This window comes from Centropristis striata, chromosome 3 (assembly GCF_030273125.1).
Source record: "Centropristis striata isolate RG_2023a ecotype Rhode Island chromosome 3, C.striata_1.0, whole genome shotgun sequence".
In the NCBI taxonomy this organism is placed as follows: domain Eukaryota; kingdom Metazoa; phylum Chordata; class Actinopteri; order Perciformes; family Serranidae; genus Centropristis; species Centropristis striata.
In genome coordinates this window covers 20,868,573-20,884,683 of record NC_081519.1, presented here as the reverse complement: position 1 = coordinate 20,884,683, position 16,111 = coordinate 20,868,573, and the positions used below count along the sequence as shown (strand labels likewise).

General features: G+C 38.8%; 2 protein-coding genes across 3 annotated transcripts; both read left to right on the top strand.

Annotated features, from left to right (window-relative positions):
• The first annotated feature begins 241 nt into the window (after positions 1 to 241).
• LOC131964280 (N-lysine methyltransferase KMT5A-A-like) lies at positions 242 to 5,834 on the top strand. Of its 2 annotated transcripts, none has more exons than XM_059328414.1 (4): positions 242 to 1,458; positions 2,013 to 2,172; positions 5,030 to 5,222; positions 5,505 to 5,834. In XM_059328414.1, the coding sequence occupies exons 1-4, from the start codon at positions 1,323 to 1,325 to the stop codon at positions 5,616 to 5,618; spliced, it is 603 nt and encodes a 200-aa protein (XP_059184397.1). In that variant the 5' UTR covers positions 242 to 1,322; the 3' UTR covers positions 5,619 to 5,834. The 2 variants fall into 2 exon arrangements, with proteins under 2 accessions (XP_059184397.1, XP_059184396.1); XM_059328413.1 differs by having other exon boundaries at positions 5,502 to 5,834.
• A 101-nt stretch (positions 5,835 to 5,935) lies between these two features.
• Positions 5,936 to 15,746, top strand: LOC131963036 (uncharacterized). Its single transcript, XM_059328174.1, has 13 exons — positions 5,936 to 5,947; positions 6,042 to 6,098; positions 6,582 to 6,638; positions 7,224 to 7,280; positions 7,866 to 7,922; positions 8,506 to 8,562; positions 9,075 to 9,173; positions 9,283 to 9,435; positions 10,805 to 10,861; positions 11,023 to 11,115; positions 12,361 to 14,410; positions 14,675 to 14,830; positions 15,216 to 15,746. The coding sequence occupies exons 1-13, from the start codon at positions 5,936 to 5,938 to the stop codon at positions 15,437 to 15,439; spliced, it is 3,129 nt and encodes a 1,042-aa protein (XP_059184157.1). The 3' UTR covers positions 15,440 to 15,746.
• The last annotated feature ends 365 nt before the right edge of the window (positions 15,747 to 16,111 follow it).

Sequence of the window (16,111 nt, the reverse complement as noted above, 5' to 3'; positions counted from 1 at the left end):
ATAGCTATTTTCTAAAAGGTCTGTACTCTTGTGACTTATGCAATAAAAAATAGTCACCACTGACTAAAGTGTAAAACACTCATATAATGCACCATTCAATCCACACACGACTACAAAAATAAGATTAACACCGCTCCAATAAGCAAAACTACATTGTAAAGTCCGCCCCCGCCCGCCCCCCCCCCCCCCACTTCCGAAAGGTAGCACGTGCGTGTCTTCCCGGCAGGTCTGCGCATGTGCCATGGTCAGTGTTGCACAGAATGCCAGCAGGATGCCACGGAGGAGGAACATTTTAAGGTAAGCAAAACGTTTTATTGAAACAACAGGGTTTTGTGCAGTGTGCCAACATCCAGCCGTTTAATGACTGACATCCGTAAAAAAATAAATTAAAAAAAGTGCTGCTTCCTAGTTTCTGTTGAATTGGTGCAGATGACCGGACATTTAAGCTTGAGCGCTAATGGCCGTAACACCTGCTGTTAGCTAACTAATGCTAAGTAGTGGGAGCTTGTGGTGCTGGAGTTCGTAGCAGGGTTTAGCAGTTAGATTACCTGTCACTGCAGCATGCAAGTTAAGGCCAAAGAGTTTTGTCGCCATTTGTATTAAAGATCCTGGTCCTGACAGTTAAAGGTAATGCAGCATGTCATAGCTGCATTAGCTATGCAGGCTAATTGTGAAGTAAGCTAGCAGAGTGAGTCTCGGACACAGGTGCACTACTTAGTTTGGAGAGAAAAAAAGCGCACAGATTAGCGCCAGTCTTGGTGAGCCTTATTCTGTGAATGTTATTACAGTTTGTGATTAAAAAAATAAATAATTATACAGTCTTTCGAGGAGGGGATGCGTTATTGAATTTTGAGTAGATTTTGCTGATTGCAGTGATAAGAATGATCCGCTATTTAACGTTATTTCTTGAAGGGTCTTGCACTAAGCTTTTCAATCAGGTGTGGTTTAAACTTTGCTACAAGCCAATGTGTTTAGTGTATTGTAATGAAAACACATTGTTCCAATTATTTAATTGAAATTGTGTTCCAGGACTGTACATTGTCAGATTTTAAAGGGGATCTATAAATAACTTTAATATATCCATCTTGTGTGTATAATATAAATAAGCAATGTGTTTGATAGAAAAGGGTTAATACTTTAATGACCTTCACATTGCATTTGCTTTTTAAGAGGTTTTTATTATGAGGGTTGATAGTCTGCTTTAGTGTTTAGGTATGGTATCAATACAAAATTATGTCCAAACATGTATGAAACTAATGTTAGTTAACTGAGAATCTGATCTTAGTGAGTCTCATAGATAAGTATTCTCTCCAACAGGTAGGATGGCTAACATTGGAAGTTCAATGGAGAGAGTGAGGAAGAAGAAACGAGTCACTCCACAACAAGATGCAGAGCAACACATTCAGCTGAAAATTGATAAGGCTGGACTCGAAGAGCGTTTTATCAATCTGCACAAAGGTTAGTTTTTGTATTTTTGATTTATCTAATGTTTTTCTATTATTGTTAAGTCAACACTGCATCTGATGCATATCTCATTTATTAAGGTAACTTTGTTAATAAGTCTATGTGGATTGGGAGAGCTGGATTATGCAGTATTTTTGAGCCATTTTGGTAATATTTGGTTAAAGTCTCTGTACATACATGTAATGAATCAGATGCTCAGAGAAATAACTCCACCCAATGCTGCTGCACACCCTGTATTTTTTTCTTGCTACAAGGTCCCTGTCTCTATGCAGAGTCTTCATGTCTGCATTATGATGCATCTTGTAATCAAAAAAATGTCCACACTTCCATTCATTACTTGTTATATAATTGTGAATTTAGTAATACTCTGTGGTTTTGAAAACTTCCAAGGCACACACAGACTTTGCTGATGGCCCACCATCTAACACAATATTGTTGCACAGCTTTGCTATAGCTCCCAGAACAGTAGATTCTGATTTAAAATATGGCATGCTGCTGTAGTAGATGAAAAATATTGATATGGTGTTTTATTTTTCCTTATTTTAAAGGTCGGGGTGTTTTTGCTACTGAGGCTTTCAGAATAGGAGATTTTGTGCTTGAATACCGTGGCAAACTTCTCAAACAGGACGTCCCCCTTTCTTTGAGGCACTATGATGACACAGAAGCAGTGTTCCTGTTTGATTTTCAGTGGAAAGGGAAAAATTATTGGTAAGTAAGAGTGAATATGCCCTTCCTTGCAGGTGTAATCCGTAGGAATGCATGACATGGGCAGTTTTCCCCCTTTTTCCATGCAAATTACATTTTAAAAATCCACAGAAACCACTGATGGAATATATTACAAACAGGAACGTTTAATGTGGAGAAATGTTGCAGGGACGACTTGAACCATCATACTGGTGTCATTGTATGCATCAAAAGGTGCGAATGACACATTCTTGAAATGCTTTAGAGGAGCTTTTAAAGTATTGAGGTATATATGGTGTATCGTGATAATGCCTGAAATTATCATGATATTATTATTAGGCCATATCGCCCAGCCCTTATCTGTACAGTTTTCTACCCAGGAAAACTCAAATGAGACATTTGATGGTTAAACATGGTTACTTCACGAGCACTTGGATTCTAGAGTTCTGTGTCTTCACTGGCCTCATGTAAAATGGATATTCACTCTAAAATAAAGTACATTTTGTCAGGTGAAAGGGTCAAAGACGAATAAGGATTTAAAATGTGAAAATATATGACAGTGTCTAAAAATGCCTATTTAAGCTCTTTCTATGTTTATTAGACTGTTCTGTATACAACTCAACAACAGAATAACTTTAAGAATAAAATTTGCGTATTTTTTGTGGATTGTATGCAAAATGTATGAAAAATGTCCTTCCTGGGTAACGGGAATGGATTTTAAAATAATTCAAATTTCTACCATTGTTAGCTTATAAAAGTTAATAGATATCAATTTTTAGAGTTAAACAAACAATTACTGCTCAGAAAAACATAGTTTTATCAAAAATGTTTGCGATATATTTGGTTAGTTATACTGGAATGGGCTTACTAGGTGCTCTTGATCGTACAATCTTTCATGCCAAAAAGAGAAAAAAACTGGAAAATGTATTAGAATACTTTACAGTAAAGGCAAAAATATTTGTCATTGTATCCTCAACTCAAGAAAACCTGATTGTGTAAGATAATATTACATTTTAGGTTAGATTACTTCACTGCATCACTGTTACCCGGAGTGACATGTTGTTATCCAGGAATGACGTACTGCAAGATTTCAAAGTTTTTCACGACTCATGAATATATCTTTTCAACAGTCATACATAGTACAAAGGGAGAGACACTGAGAACTGTTAAATATTTGAAAAATGATTTTTCAATCTCAATTTCAAAAACAGAACTGACCGTTTAACAGAAGACAAGTCAGGTCGAGAAAGAAAGAAAGAAGGAAAGAGAAAGAAAGAAAGAGATGGAGTCAATTTGACCCTTGAGGACGGTATGAGGGTTAAATGTAGGCATTTCATAAATTAATTTTGCTGGCATTTCATAAATTGTGTGCGGGGGGTTAACGACTCTGCCTTTTGAATGATCACAAATGAGGCCTAACATTAATTTTAATGCTAGGCTCCAAACAAATCTTCATAACTCAAAACTGAGGATCTCACTATGTAAATTCATACATTTTCAGAAAGAGTAGGACCTGATGTATGTAGGGATGTACTGTATAAAGTGTTCATGTAGTATGAAATATGTGGACATGTTCATAGTTCAAACTTGGAAGAAGAAGGAAATCTTAACTGTTTCTATCATGAATTGAAGAAAAAATACAACTAAACATCATAAAATATCAGACACACATAAGTCTATTATTAATATAATATTACAATATCAACTTGATGCTTAAAAACTGACAAAATACGAAATAAAATACTATATTCATCAACATGTCCATTGTGGATAACAGAGGACATGTCCTGGGTAACAGAAGATCTTCGTTATCCAAGGAGGACATATTGTCATCCAGGGAGGACAAATAAGCTATTTTCCCGCCAAAACTTGGCCAAACAATGGCCTAGATAACTAAAACATAACGTAGTCTTCATCACATCAATGATAGATTTCACATGGAAAAGCCATTTTTTAAATAATAAAACCAGCATATGTTTTATAAGCGTTATCCAGAAAGACACATGATTTTAGGACATCATACACCAGTGACCAAAAAGGTCCAAATATCAGCATTTAAAGAGAGACTTATTGACCTTTCAAGAAGTTGTCTGGGTGCATCAGAGTCTTCTTGATTATGATGTAGCTGGTCAAATGACTACAGAAATGCTTTATGGGTAATGGTGGAATTTCAATGTCTGTTACCCAGTGAGGACATTAGGGAAATCCAAAAATGCGGACAAAAGTATTACTTGTGTAAAAATGTAAAAAAGCCTTGGGTTGTTACTGTATTAGTAGGTATTATTGCAAACAACACCACAGTAGATTATGTATACATTTCTTAATTTTTTTTGCCATTTTGTCAAATTTTTATAGTTAGATTTAAGCCCGGACGTTACTCAGGAAGGACATTTTGGTACTTTTGAGCACCATAGCTCCTTAAATGTTTATTTCTTACAATAGGTAATGATATAAGTAAGTAAAGAGGAGTGAGTTGGAGAACATAATGTAGTGTTTTAAAATGTTTATTTATTTATTACATAATAAATATGCTTCGGACCCTGAAATTGAGACGTCTCGTCTTTGACCCGAAAATTGAAATATAGTGTAAATCTTCATTTAATCAGCCCCAGTAACAGATATTGTGATGCTTTCATCTCTACAATAATCCTTCTCGAAAAAAAACACCAGTTGATGGTAAAACTGAGAAAATCGCAGCGCCCAGCACGAGGTTCATGTCATACTTCAGTGGCTTGCTCAGCTGTTGAATTAAACTTTCCCTTCTCTCCAGTCTTTCTTTATCCAAATTTTACGTTTTTTTTAACTGTCTTACTATGCTGAACACTGTATACAAACCAAGTTAGCAACTTTTGGTCTCAACTTTATTGTTCTTTTTCTTAAGTCTTGATGCATCAGTTGAAGACAAGTCGCTTGGAAGGCTGGTGAACGATGACAACCGAAAGCCTAACTGCAAGATGAAAACTATTGATATTGTTGGGATGCCACACCTATGCTTGTTTGCTATAAAAGACATTACCCCAGGTGAAGAAGTAACATACAACTACGGCGATGCAGACTGGCCTTGGCGCAAACAGGTACACCAGCATTTGAGTTAAATTGTGATGCCATTTATTTTGGTTGTTTGAGTATGAATGTAACGTGCCTTTCCATGATGTATCCTAGAGTTGGGTGGTATCCAGCTTTTGATGCCTTAAAGCCTTGCATGAATTTAACTTGCTTGAACGTCTCATAACACTGAGCAGTTAAAATGTTCCCAGATGTGACATAAATGGAGCCACCTACATCCTCACACACTTAAGTTCAAACTTTAAGTCTTGTTGGTTTCTTAAATTGTATCCTGTTTGTGTTTCCAGCAGAAATCATCACCTGAAGTCTGGAAGCAGACTGTGGATGAGAGTGACAGACCTCAGGTAGGAGCCACATTACTGCATAGACTACTTAATCCCTCAGGGATGAGACGGTATTGGTAATCTGTGTTGTATATAGTGGGTCAGTGAGTATGAATTACCTCCCAGCACTTCTCTTATGGCAGCCCAAGTAGTCTGTGTCCATAAGTACTTCTCATGTCTGTGTGTCTGCTGTTGGGATGGACTCTGTCTGTCAGTTACCACACTACAAGTATGTCTAGACTGACAAACTGGTGTCTAAAGGTTTCATCTAACGGACGTCCCCAATTGGTTTTGGTCAGCAAGTGTGTGTGTTTTGAACGACCCCAAAAGTATGTCTAGACTGACAAACTAAACTAAGTTTCACTTGCTTGAACGTCTCATAACACTGAGCAGTTAAAATGTTCCCAGACGTGACATAAATGGAGCCACCTACATCCTCACACACTTAAGTTCAAACTTTAAGTCTTGTTGGTTTCTTAAATTGTCTCCTGTTTGTGTTTCCAGCAGAAATCATCACCTGAAGTCTGGAAGCAGACTGTGGATGAGAGTGACAGACCTCAGGTAGGAGCCACATTACTGCATAGACTACTTAATCCCTCAGGGATGAGACGGTATTGGTAATCTGTGTTGTATATAGTGGGTCAGTGAGCATGAATTACCTCCCAGTACTTCTCTTATGGCAGCCCAAGTAGTCTGTGTCCATAAGTACTTCTCATGTCTGTGTGTCTGCTGTTGGGATGGACTCTGTCTGTCAGTTACCACACTACAAGTATGTCTAGACTGACAAACTGGTGTCTAAAGGTTTCATCTAACGGACGTCCCCAATTGGTTTTGGTCAGCAAGTGTGTGTGTTTTGAACGACCCCAAAAGTATGTCTAGACTGACAAACTAAACTTAGTTTAACTTGCTTGAACGTCTCATAACACTGAGCAGTTAAAATGTTCCCAGACGTGACATAAATGGAGCCACCTACATCCTCACACACTTAAGTTCAAACTTTAAGTCTTGTTGGTTTCTTAAATTGTATCCTGTTTGTGTTTCCAGCAGAAATCATCACCTGAAGTCTGGAAGCAGACTGTGGATGAGAGTGACAGACCTCAGGTAGGAGCCACATTACTGCATAGACTACTTAATCCCTCAGGGATGAGACGGTATTGGTAATCTGTGTTGTATATAGTGGGTCAGTGAGCATGAATTACCTCCCAGTACTTCTCTTATGGCAGCCCAAGTAGTCTGTGTCCATAAGTACTTCTCATGTCTGTGTGTCTGCTGTTGGGATGGACTCTGTCTGTCAGTTACCACACTACAAGTATGTCTAGACTGACAAACTGGTGTCTAAAGGTTTCATCTAACGGACGTCCCCAATTGGTTTTGGTCAGCAAGTGTGTGTGTGTTTTGAACGACCCCAAAAGTATGTCTAGACTGACAAACTGGTGTCTAAAGGTTTCATCTAACGGACGTCCCCAATTGGGTTTGGTCAGCAAGTGTGTGTGTTTTGAACGACCCCAAAAGTATGTCTAGACTGACAAACTAAACTAAGTTTCACTTGCTTCAACGTCTCATAACACTGAGCAGTTAAAATGTTCCCAGACGTGACATAAATGGAGCCACCTACATCCTCACACACTTAAGTTCAAACTTTAAGTCTTGTTGGTTTCTTAAATTGTATCCTGTTTGTGTTTCCAGCAGAAATCATCACCTGAAGTCTGGAAGCAGACTGTGGATGAGAGTGACAGACCTCAGGTAGGAGCCACATTACTGCATAGACTACTTAATCCCTCAGGGATGAGACGGTATTGGTAATCTGTGTTGTATATAGTGGGTCAGTGAGCATGAGTTACCTCCCAGCACTTCTCTTATGGTAGCCCAAGTAGTCTGTGTCCATAAGTACTTCTCATGTCTGTGTGTCTGCTGTTGGGATGGACTCTGTCTGTCAATTACCACACTACAAGTATGTCTAGACTGACAAACTGGTGTCTAAAGGTTTCATCTAACGGACGTCCCCAATTGGTTTTGGTCAGCAAGTGTGTGTGTGTTTTGAACGACCCCAAAAGTATGTCTAGACTGACAAACTGGTGTCTAAAGGTTTCATCTAACGGACGTCCCCAATTGGGTTTGGTCAGCAAGTGTGTGTGTTTTGAACGACCCCAAAAGTATGTCTAGACTGACAAACTAAACTAAGTTTCACTTGCTTCAACGTCTCATAACACTGAGCAGTTAAAATGTTCCCAGACGTGACATAAATGGAGCCACCTACATCCTCACACACTTAAGTTCAAACTTTAAGTCTTGTTGGTTTCTTAAATTGTATCCTGTTTGTGTTTCCAGCAGAAATCATCACCTGAAGTCTGGAAGCAGACTGTGGATGAGAGTGACAGACCTCAGGTAGGAGCCACATTACTGCATAGACTACTTAATCCCTCAGGGATGAGACGGTATTGGTAATCTGTGTTGTATATAGTGGGTCAGTGAGCATGAGTTACCTCCCAGCACTTCTCTTATGGTAGCCCAAGTAGTCTGTGTCCATAAGTACTTCTCATGTCTGTGTGTCTGCTGTTGGGATGGACTCTGTCTGTCAATTACCACACTACAAGTATGTCTAGACTGACAAACTGGTGTCTAAAGGTTTCATCTAACGGACGTCCCCAATTGGTTTTGGTCAGCAAGTGTGTGTGTTTTGAACGACCCCAAAAGTATGTCTAGACTGACAAACTGGTGTCTAAAGGTTTCATCGAACGGACGTCCCCAGTTGGGTTTGGTCAGCAAGTGTGTGTGTTTTGAACGACCCCAAAAGTATGTCTAGACTGACAAACTAAACTAAGTTTAACTTGCTTGAACGTCTCATAACACTGAGCAGTTAAAATGTTCCCAGACATGACATAAATGGAGCCACCTACATCCTCACACACTTAAGTTCAAACTTTAAGTCTTGTTGGTTTCTTAAATTGTATCCTGTTTCTGTTTCCAGCAGAAATCATCACCTGAAGTCTGGAAGCAGACTGTGGATGAGAGTGACAGACCTCAGGTAGGAGCCACATTACTGCATAGACTACTTAATCCCTCAGGGATGAGACGGTATTGGTAATCTGACAAACTAAACTAAGTTTAACTTGCTTGAACGTCTCTTGTTAACACTAAGTAGTTAAAATGTTACCAGATGTGACATAAAGCCCACTAAATAGGTTCATTTTTGAAAATGCAGATCAAAGGCTCTTGTTTTATTAAGTGGGTTTATATCGACCTTTGATTATTCCACTATATGTGTTCTTACTAGGGCTGTGAGTTTATCAACAAATCAAGTTTGAACAAATTTAAAATTACCTGTAATTCGTTCGAATAAATTTGAACACCCCAACAAAACATTGCAATGCATAACCAGCGATATAGTACAATATTCTAGAGCCAAACCCATACCAATTTATGTTGTCAACCTAAAACCACCAGTTTTTTTTCCTTCATATAGTGCATAGGGTCTAAGATTTGATACATTGGTCAAAGAGTGCTCACTCACATGCACACATGCTTTTTGTGTTTTAGCTGTTATCTGGTCCTGTGGATACATCTCCAATGGAAGATAAGATCAACTGCAACAGCAGCAGTCCAGGGGCAAATACCAGCCACTTTTCATCTTTCAATGTAATTGCTATTACATTATTGCACATTTTTGACTGTTAAGTGTTGTGTTTCCAGGTAATATTTGCTTTGCTGAACAAGGTCTTATCTAATTTAATTGCTGTCCTCATAGTGTCGAATGGCAAAACTGAGAAGGCACCATGAGGAATGCTTCAATCGACATAAAATTGCAGAGGAGCAGCGAAATGCTAAAGATAGACAACATACCACGATTCTGTTAAAGCGTGCACGGCAGGCTCAGAAACCGGCAGAACTGGATGCTCTTGTGAGTAATGTGAACATTGCTGTCTGCCCAACTCTTTTCCTCATGTGTATTACTAGGAGAGTCACTGCAAACCGGTTTATATATTTGCCAGGGACAGGGAAGGCAGCCATTTGCATTTTATTTTGATCAGTCTGTTTTCATTAAAAGTAATCTTGGCAAAAGTAATCTCAGATATGGCTTTGACCTACAATTAAAAATTAAGTACTCAATAATACCAAATGTATATCAGTGTAGAGCCTAAAAATACAGAGATTTATTTTCTTGTCTTCCCCTCAGTTGGACCATTTGAATGTTTTGACCAATTTAATTTGGGTGTGTAGAGGGCAAAATATGAGGCTGATCCACGTGCACACAATTTCAGCTGGACTGTTAAAATAAAGAGAACATTGAGTGCCAGTATGTATAGGCACCGTTTTAAAAATCTGATTACTTTTCTTTTTAGGGCATGTCATTTACGTTTTTTGGGCGCACATGCTCTTTTAGTATGGATCCTGTGCAATGTTTTATAAATGAGACACAGAACAGGAGGATCCTGCTTTCTGTGGCTTCAGCAAGGAAACCAGACTGCCTCCTTATGAGTTCTCAGTCTTGATTGGTTTAAGTGCGATGGGATTCCAGAACATTTTTTTCCTTTTTTGTCTGCGTAGAAAGAGAGAGAGAGATACATGGTTTACTGACCAAACACTCTATAATACTGATGACTATTGGAACTATTCAACACTTTTGATAAGAATATATGATTTACAGCAGCCATAAGTCCAAATTGTACTCATGAATTGCACCTGTGAACATGCATAAGCAGTGATAGAAAAAACATCTGAAATTAAAACTTTTGTCTGTCAACTGGTAACATTTTTATTTTCAGGCCCCAATTCCAAATTGGCAAAATACCTCTGGCATAGGGCTGGGTGATATGGATATCGTTTTATTGCCCAGCCCTACTCTGGCACAAAATATTGAAATTAGGACAACTATTTAAAGAAATTACCAGCACAAGATTTGTGGAATGTTTAGATGAATACTTTATGTTTCTTAATTTATTTATTTCTAGTGCACTTTATTTTCCATCTGCCAGCAGATGCATGGTTTTGCAAACCATGGCTGTAAATGTAATGCAGCTTCCTCACTTCAATGTAATGCATGTTTATAGCTATGTACAGCTATAGAAATACAGAATTTAAGAGACAGGATACTGTGCCTTCTTTTATGACTTGCTTACTTTTAGACATTAGTGAGAATAAGGCATTATCAAAATGTTTATTTTAATAACAATTGGTTTAATATTACTGAAAGTTTTGTTATTGTACTTGAACAGAGTATCATGTTTGCTTTAGATGATTTCTCATTTTTTCTCACATCTTTTCCTCAGCTGACTTCACAATCTCCCTTGGATGATGCCATTGAGGAGGAGCATGATGGTATTCAAGTATGTTCACATTAGACTGGGGGCCATGTTTATAATCACTCACATGTTCTTAATTAATCGAGCATTATTATAGCATTGAAAGGGTTGCTATTCATCTGCCTTTTTGTAAAGTCAAACTGAATTTGAATATTGCAAATAGAATGTTTGGTTTGTCTTTTTAGACACTAGCCTCATCAGACTCTTCATCGACGGATGAATCAACAATGGCCAGTGATCTAGTGGACAGTGGAGAGCCAGCAGCAGCAACAACAAAGGTGACACTACTGCATTGTAACATTAGCTTGTTATTTGGTTTTCAGCAGTTTTCCACAACATGGATAACATCAGTGTTATCATTTGGCATCATTTATAAAAACATCACGGTTTAGAATGAGTTTGGTTCAACAATTTTTAACTGACAGTAGTGCAGTTATTCTTTTCGACCTACTTAAAAATTTGATTTTTTAAATTTGATTTAAAAGACAATAAAACAAAGCACAAAATCTCAGAAATGTTTTATTAAATAAATTGCCTTTTAAATACAATAACAAGAGCAAGCAAATGACTTCGGATTATAGAGGCTGATACCAAACTTAGCTAAAACCATGGAAAATGTAAATTATTTAAGCCCTGCATTAACTATCAACTGATGATCATTGATTTAAATATGGCAAACCTAAAGTCTTCAAAAAGAAGAGACAAGAGAAGTAGCTACTTCACCTTGTTTGGGAATGCATTAAGCAATGAACATACACACTCGCATATGTCAGATTTTTATGCAGGGCTGATTTACAAAACAAAAACAAAAAAACAAACATAAATGTAATTTAAGTTAAGTTGTAAGTTCCTTTGGCCCTGCCTCCTTTCACATCTAGAATCTACCCTAAAAATGGCAGGAATATTGTTCATTATTTATTTATGACCTTGTTCCAGTGTTTGACACGTTAGTGATGCTGTCTATGTGTTAGCATGTTTGACATGTTTCCACTCAGAAATAACTGTCGAACAATGCCAGCCCAGCACCCTTTCCCTTAGAGCTGATTTGAAAGCAGTGGGTGGGTCCTCCAGCTCCACTGTCTCTTGTGAATTAGCGATAGTGCAACAGTGTCGTCTTCTTTGTATTCATTTATTGTGTCATCTTTTGCTTTTTACGTTAAAAATGGCTGGAAAACAGCTTTGAGGCACATTACTGCAGTTTACTCGTGAGGAGTATGGTTCAGAATGGTAACAATCTCACAAATTCTCTTGCCATTTGACAGCCAAGTGTATTCGTTGTATGAATATGTACATCAGACCATGATGTCTATATTCAGTTGGTGCAGGATCAACACCTGTACTGTTGCACCCTGAGTCATAACAGTAGTGTACAATTTGATGTGTGAATTATCTCTTTTATTTGAATAAAATTTGGTAAATGTGCCTTATTTTTCCCATATACAGCTAAAAGAGAGAAAGTTTATGTAATAAAAGTGCAGTCCATCAACACAGTGCAACAACCTTTGCATTTTTGTTTCCTCAAGGCCCCTAGGTATAAGGAAAAATCCCCTGATTCATCCGATAACACAGACTATAATGACTCAGACTACGCTCCGGACTCTGAAGGAAGTTCCTCTGAGCTTGATGAGGACATAGAACTCTATCCAGTTGCAAAAAAGCCTCTGCTGTCTCTACGATATCCCCTTTTATCTTCAACAAGCCAAGCCATTGATTCTGAAACTCCCGTAAAAAAACCCACCACAGACAGCCCTAAGAAAAGGAACTCCAACACTCCAAGGAAGAGAAAGAGGTCATCTCCTCATTCGGAGAAGAGCAACTCGAACACTCCAAAGAAAAGCAGAATCCAACATCTTTCGGACTCAATCAAAGTATTCCCTCCCTCAAAGTCTCAAAGTCGTCGAGTATATAGCAAAAGAAACTACTGTCTCTATTGCCTCAAGCCTTTTTCAAAAATTGCACGACACCTGGAAGCTGTGCACGGAAATGTAGAAGAGGTTGCCAGAGCATTTCTATATCCGAAGAACTCAAAAGAGAGACGCAATGCGTTAAATATTCTGAGACGGCGTGGAAACTTTGCCTATAATGCTTGTGTTGTAAGTAAGGGAGCTGGAGAGCTCCAGGCCTGCTACAGACCTCGAAAAGCTAGATCTGCTTTTGATTTTATTCATTGTTTTCATTGTCAAGGACTCTATGCCAAGAGGACTCTGTGGAAGCACATGAAAATCTGTCCAGCCCGGGGAGAAACCGATGATGAATCCAGGACTGGGAAGCAGCGAGTTCGATCCAAATGTGCCCTTAAAACTGCTGTTGTTCATGAGATTAGTGAGGGCTTGAAGAGTGTGATTTCCTGCATGACCTATGATGAGGTCACTCGGACGATCCAAAATGACAAACTTCTACTGCAGTTTGGACAACACCTCTTTGATCTAAACGGGTCAAGAAAGAACAGACATGACTTAATAAGACAAAGACTTCGAGAACTTGGGCGACTGTTAGTAGTTGCTCAGAAGAAAACTTCTATTCGGAAAGCAGAGGAACTCATCTACCCATCCAACTTCAGCAGTGTGATATCTGCAGTGAAAGAGTTGGCTGGGTACAACCCAGAGAACAACACATTTCTCACACCTTCCTTAGCCCTAAAAGTTGGCCACAGTCTGGGTGTACTTTGCGAGCTAGTAGAGACTGATAATTTGTCCACAGTCAACAGAGACAACACCCTGGTGGAATATGCTCGTGAATTCAAGACCATTAAAAGTTTCAGATGGAAGGCACTGATAACCAGAGGCGCAACAACCACTATGAAAGAGCTGAAGTGGAATGCACCTCCAATTTTACCTTTCACTGAAGACGTCAAATGTTTGGACTCTCACATGGAGAAGGTTAAAGATGTTGCTGAAAAAATGATGAAACTCTCTCCCTCTGCAAACAGCTATGCAACACTTGCCAAAGTGACGTTGGCACAGGTGATCATTTTCAACAGAAGAAGAGAAGGAGAGGTGTCCAGGATGGAGTTTGCCACTTTCATGGCGAGGAAAAAGTCAGAACTCAACAAGGACATGGAGGCCTGTCTCACCCCTCTTGAGAAGAAGATGTGTGATTTCTTCACCAGAGTCGAAATCCGGGGAAAACGAGGAAGAGCAGTCCCTGTGCTGCTAAAGCCATCAATGCTCTCAGCCATGGAGCTCCTAGCTCAAACTCGTGAGTTGTGTGGAGTCCTCAAAGAGAACTTTTACATGTTTGCTAGACCAGGTGCTTTGTCTGCTTACAGAGGGGGAGAATGCATCCAAAAGTTTGCAAGGGAGAGTGGTGCTAAAAATCCAGAGGTCTTAACATCAACAAGGCTGCGAAAGCACATCGCTACAATGTCACAGGTACTCAATCTTCAAGAAAATGAATCAGACCAACTTGCAGACTTTCTGGGTCACGACATTCGTGTGCACAGGCAGTATTACCGCCTGCCACAGGGAACACTACAGCTCGCCAAAATGAGCAAAGTGCTTTTGGCGGTGGAGAAGGGGACCCTCTCAAAGTATAAAGGTCAAGCCCTTGACGACATTGAGATTGACCCTGAAGGTATGGATGTGTGTATATTAGTACAATTATATTAAGGTTAGATGTGAGCCATGGCTATTGTCTCATGAGAAATGCATCATCACTGCTCTGTATTTTTCCTCATTGGCAAATGTGTATAATCATGTTATCTATAATATTAATATACAAAACTACTTGTGTAAATGTGTAATTTAAGTAATGCAGGAAGTCCATTCTGAGTTTTAATCTTAAGGCTACTATTCCTAAGGGTTTTTTTTTTTTGGTTTTCTTACATTGTCACTTCAGAAAGAGTTGAGTGTTCACAAGAACCAGACGTATCAAGTGATGAGGATGAGCCTGCCACCGCCAACTCAGCCACGGACACCACAGCTGAAGACGATCATGAGGCAGAGGTGACATCTGCCCTTCTCCCCACTTCTTCTGATGCCACTCTCAATCAAGGTAAAATTCAGATAGGATTCATGTTTTGTACTAAGTGACAGTAATGTATCCAGTCAAACCCCAAAGTTGGGTATGATGACAGAATCTGCACTGTACTCAGTCAGTACATGCTGTAGCAGTCCTATAGCAGGTTGTAGTATTGGATAATTAGTAAAAGTAGTTAACATAACTCATTCATATTATCCTCAGATAAGTTTAAATTAATTTACATGTAATTTAAAATCACAAACTATGATGCCTTTTCGTTTTAAAACTCTTAACTTGTAACTAACCAACTATTTATGGTCTTCCATTGTTTGTCACTTGACCTCTGTTGTCCTTGCACATTTAACATTGGTACTGACAGAAGGGTAACTTGACATCCCCTTTTCTCTTTTCTTTACAGATAGAGATAACTCTAAACGTAAGTGGGATGACAGTGAGGTGCGTGCTGTTGAAAGACACATGATGCGCTTCATACACGCTTGCAAGGTACCGCAGAAGATTGACTGTCTTCGGTGTATCAATGCAGAGCCCTATGCACTGAGAGACCGCAACTGGACTGGTGTAAAAAATTACGTCAGAAATCGAATCACTGCCTTGAAGAGAAAGGCTTGTGCTAAACAATAAGAACATTTTATGTTGCTTTTCAGATCATTGTTAAGTTCATATTTCTCTTTTGGAAGTAATAGACTCAGCTTGTTACTGAGCTAATGGACAAAATCTTGAACTCTTCTGTTGTTAAAGTGTACCCTGGTAAAGTATACTTGTTTGATGTATACTGTAAGTTGAAGCATACCTGTTATTTGAACCTGTTTCGGTTTACAGAATAGTAGCACTTTGAGACTGGCCCTTCCTGTTACTTAAATGGCCAATTATGTAGCCATTAGTATGTTTCTAATGGCATTAATATGTTGTATGCCACAGAAATTGTTGCTCTGAGCTTCGTAGTCAACTAACGACTGTACTGTCAGTCTGTCACTGTCAGCCAAGTTCTTGACTCCTATGGAAAATCTGTAATTTTAGAAGACTTTCCATTTCCTCTGTTGGGCTCTGGTACATGTTCATGCATTGTGTTAGTAAAACACATTTTGACAGCATACCTTATTTTGTTGGGTGATTTATTTTCATGCAGATTTGATTGTGGTGCCAATGTGGCTAGTATATTCAGTCTAGATCTTATTTAGAACAAGGTGTTTCCTACAGAATTTTGTTGAAACCCAACTGTTGTGGCTAGGCACGGGGATAGTCCTGTCAATATAAAACTTGTTAGTATGGCAAGGGTTGGCCATTAGTTTAGCC

Excerpts from the sequence above, each read along its gene's own strand:
- LOC131964280 (XM_059328413.1), top strand. The coding sequence starts at position 1,323 with ATGGCTAACATTGGAAGTTCAATGGAGAGAGTGAGGAAGAAGAAACGA. Across the intron at positions 1,459-2,012 it reads TTTTATCAATCTGCACAAAG|GTCGGGGTGTTTTTGCTACT; the intron begins GTTAGTTTTTGT and ends CTTATTTTAAAG. Across the intron at positions 2,173-5,029 it reads TGGAAAGGGAAAAATTATTG|TCTTGATGCATCAGTTGAAG; the intron begins GTAAGTAAGAGT and ends CTTTTTCTTAAG.
- LOC131963036 (XM_059328174.1), top strand. Across the intron at positions 7,281-7,865 it reads ATGAGAGTGACAGACCTCAG|CAGAAATCATCACCTGAAGT; the intron begins GTAGGAGCCACA and ends TTGTGTTTCCAG. Across the intron at positions 11,116-12,360 it reads CAGCAGCAGCAACAACAAAG|GCCCCTAGGTATAAGGAAAA; the intron begins GTGACACTACTG and ends TGTTTCCTCAAG.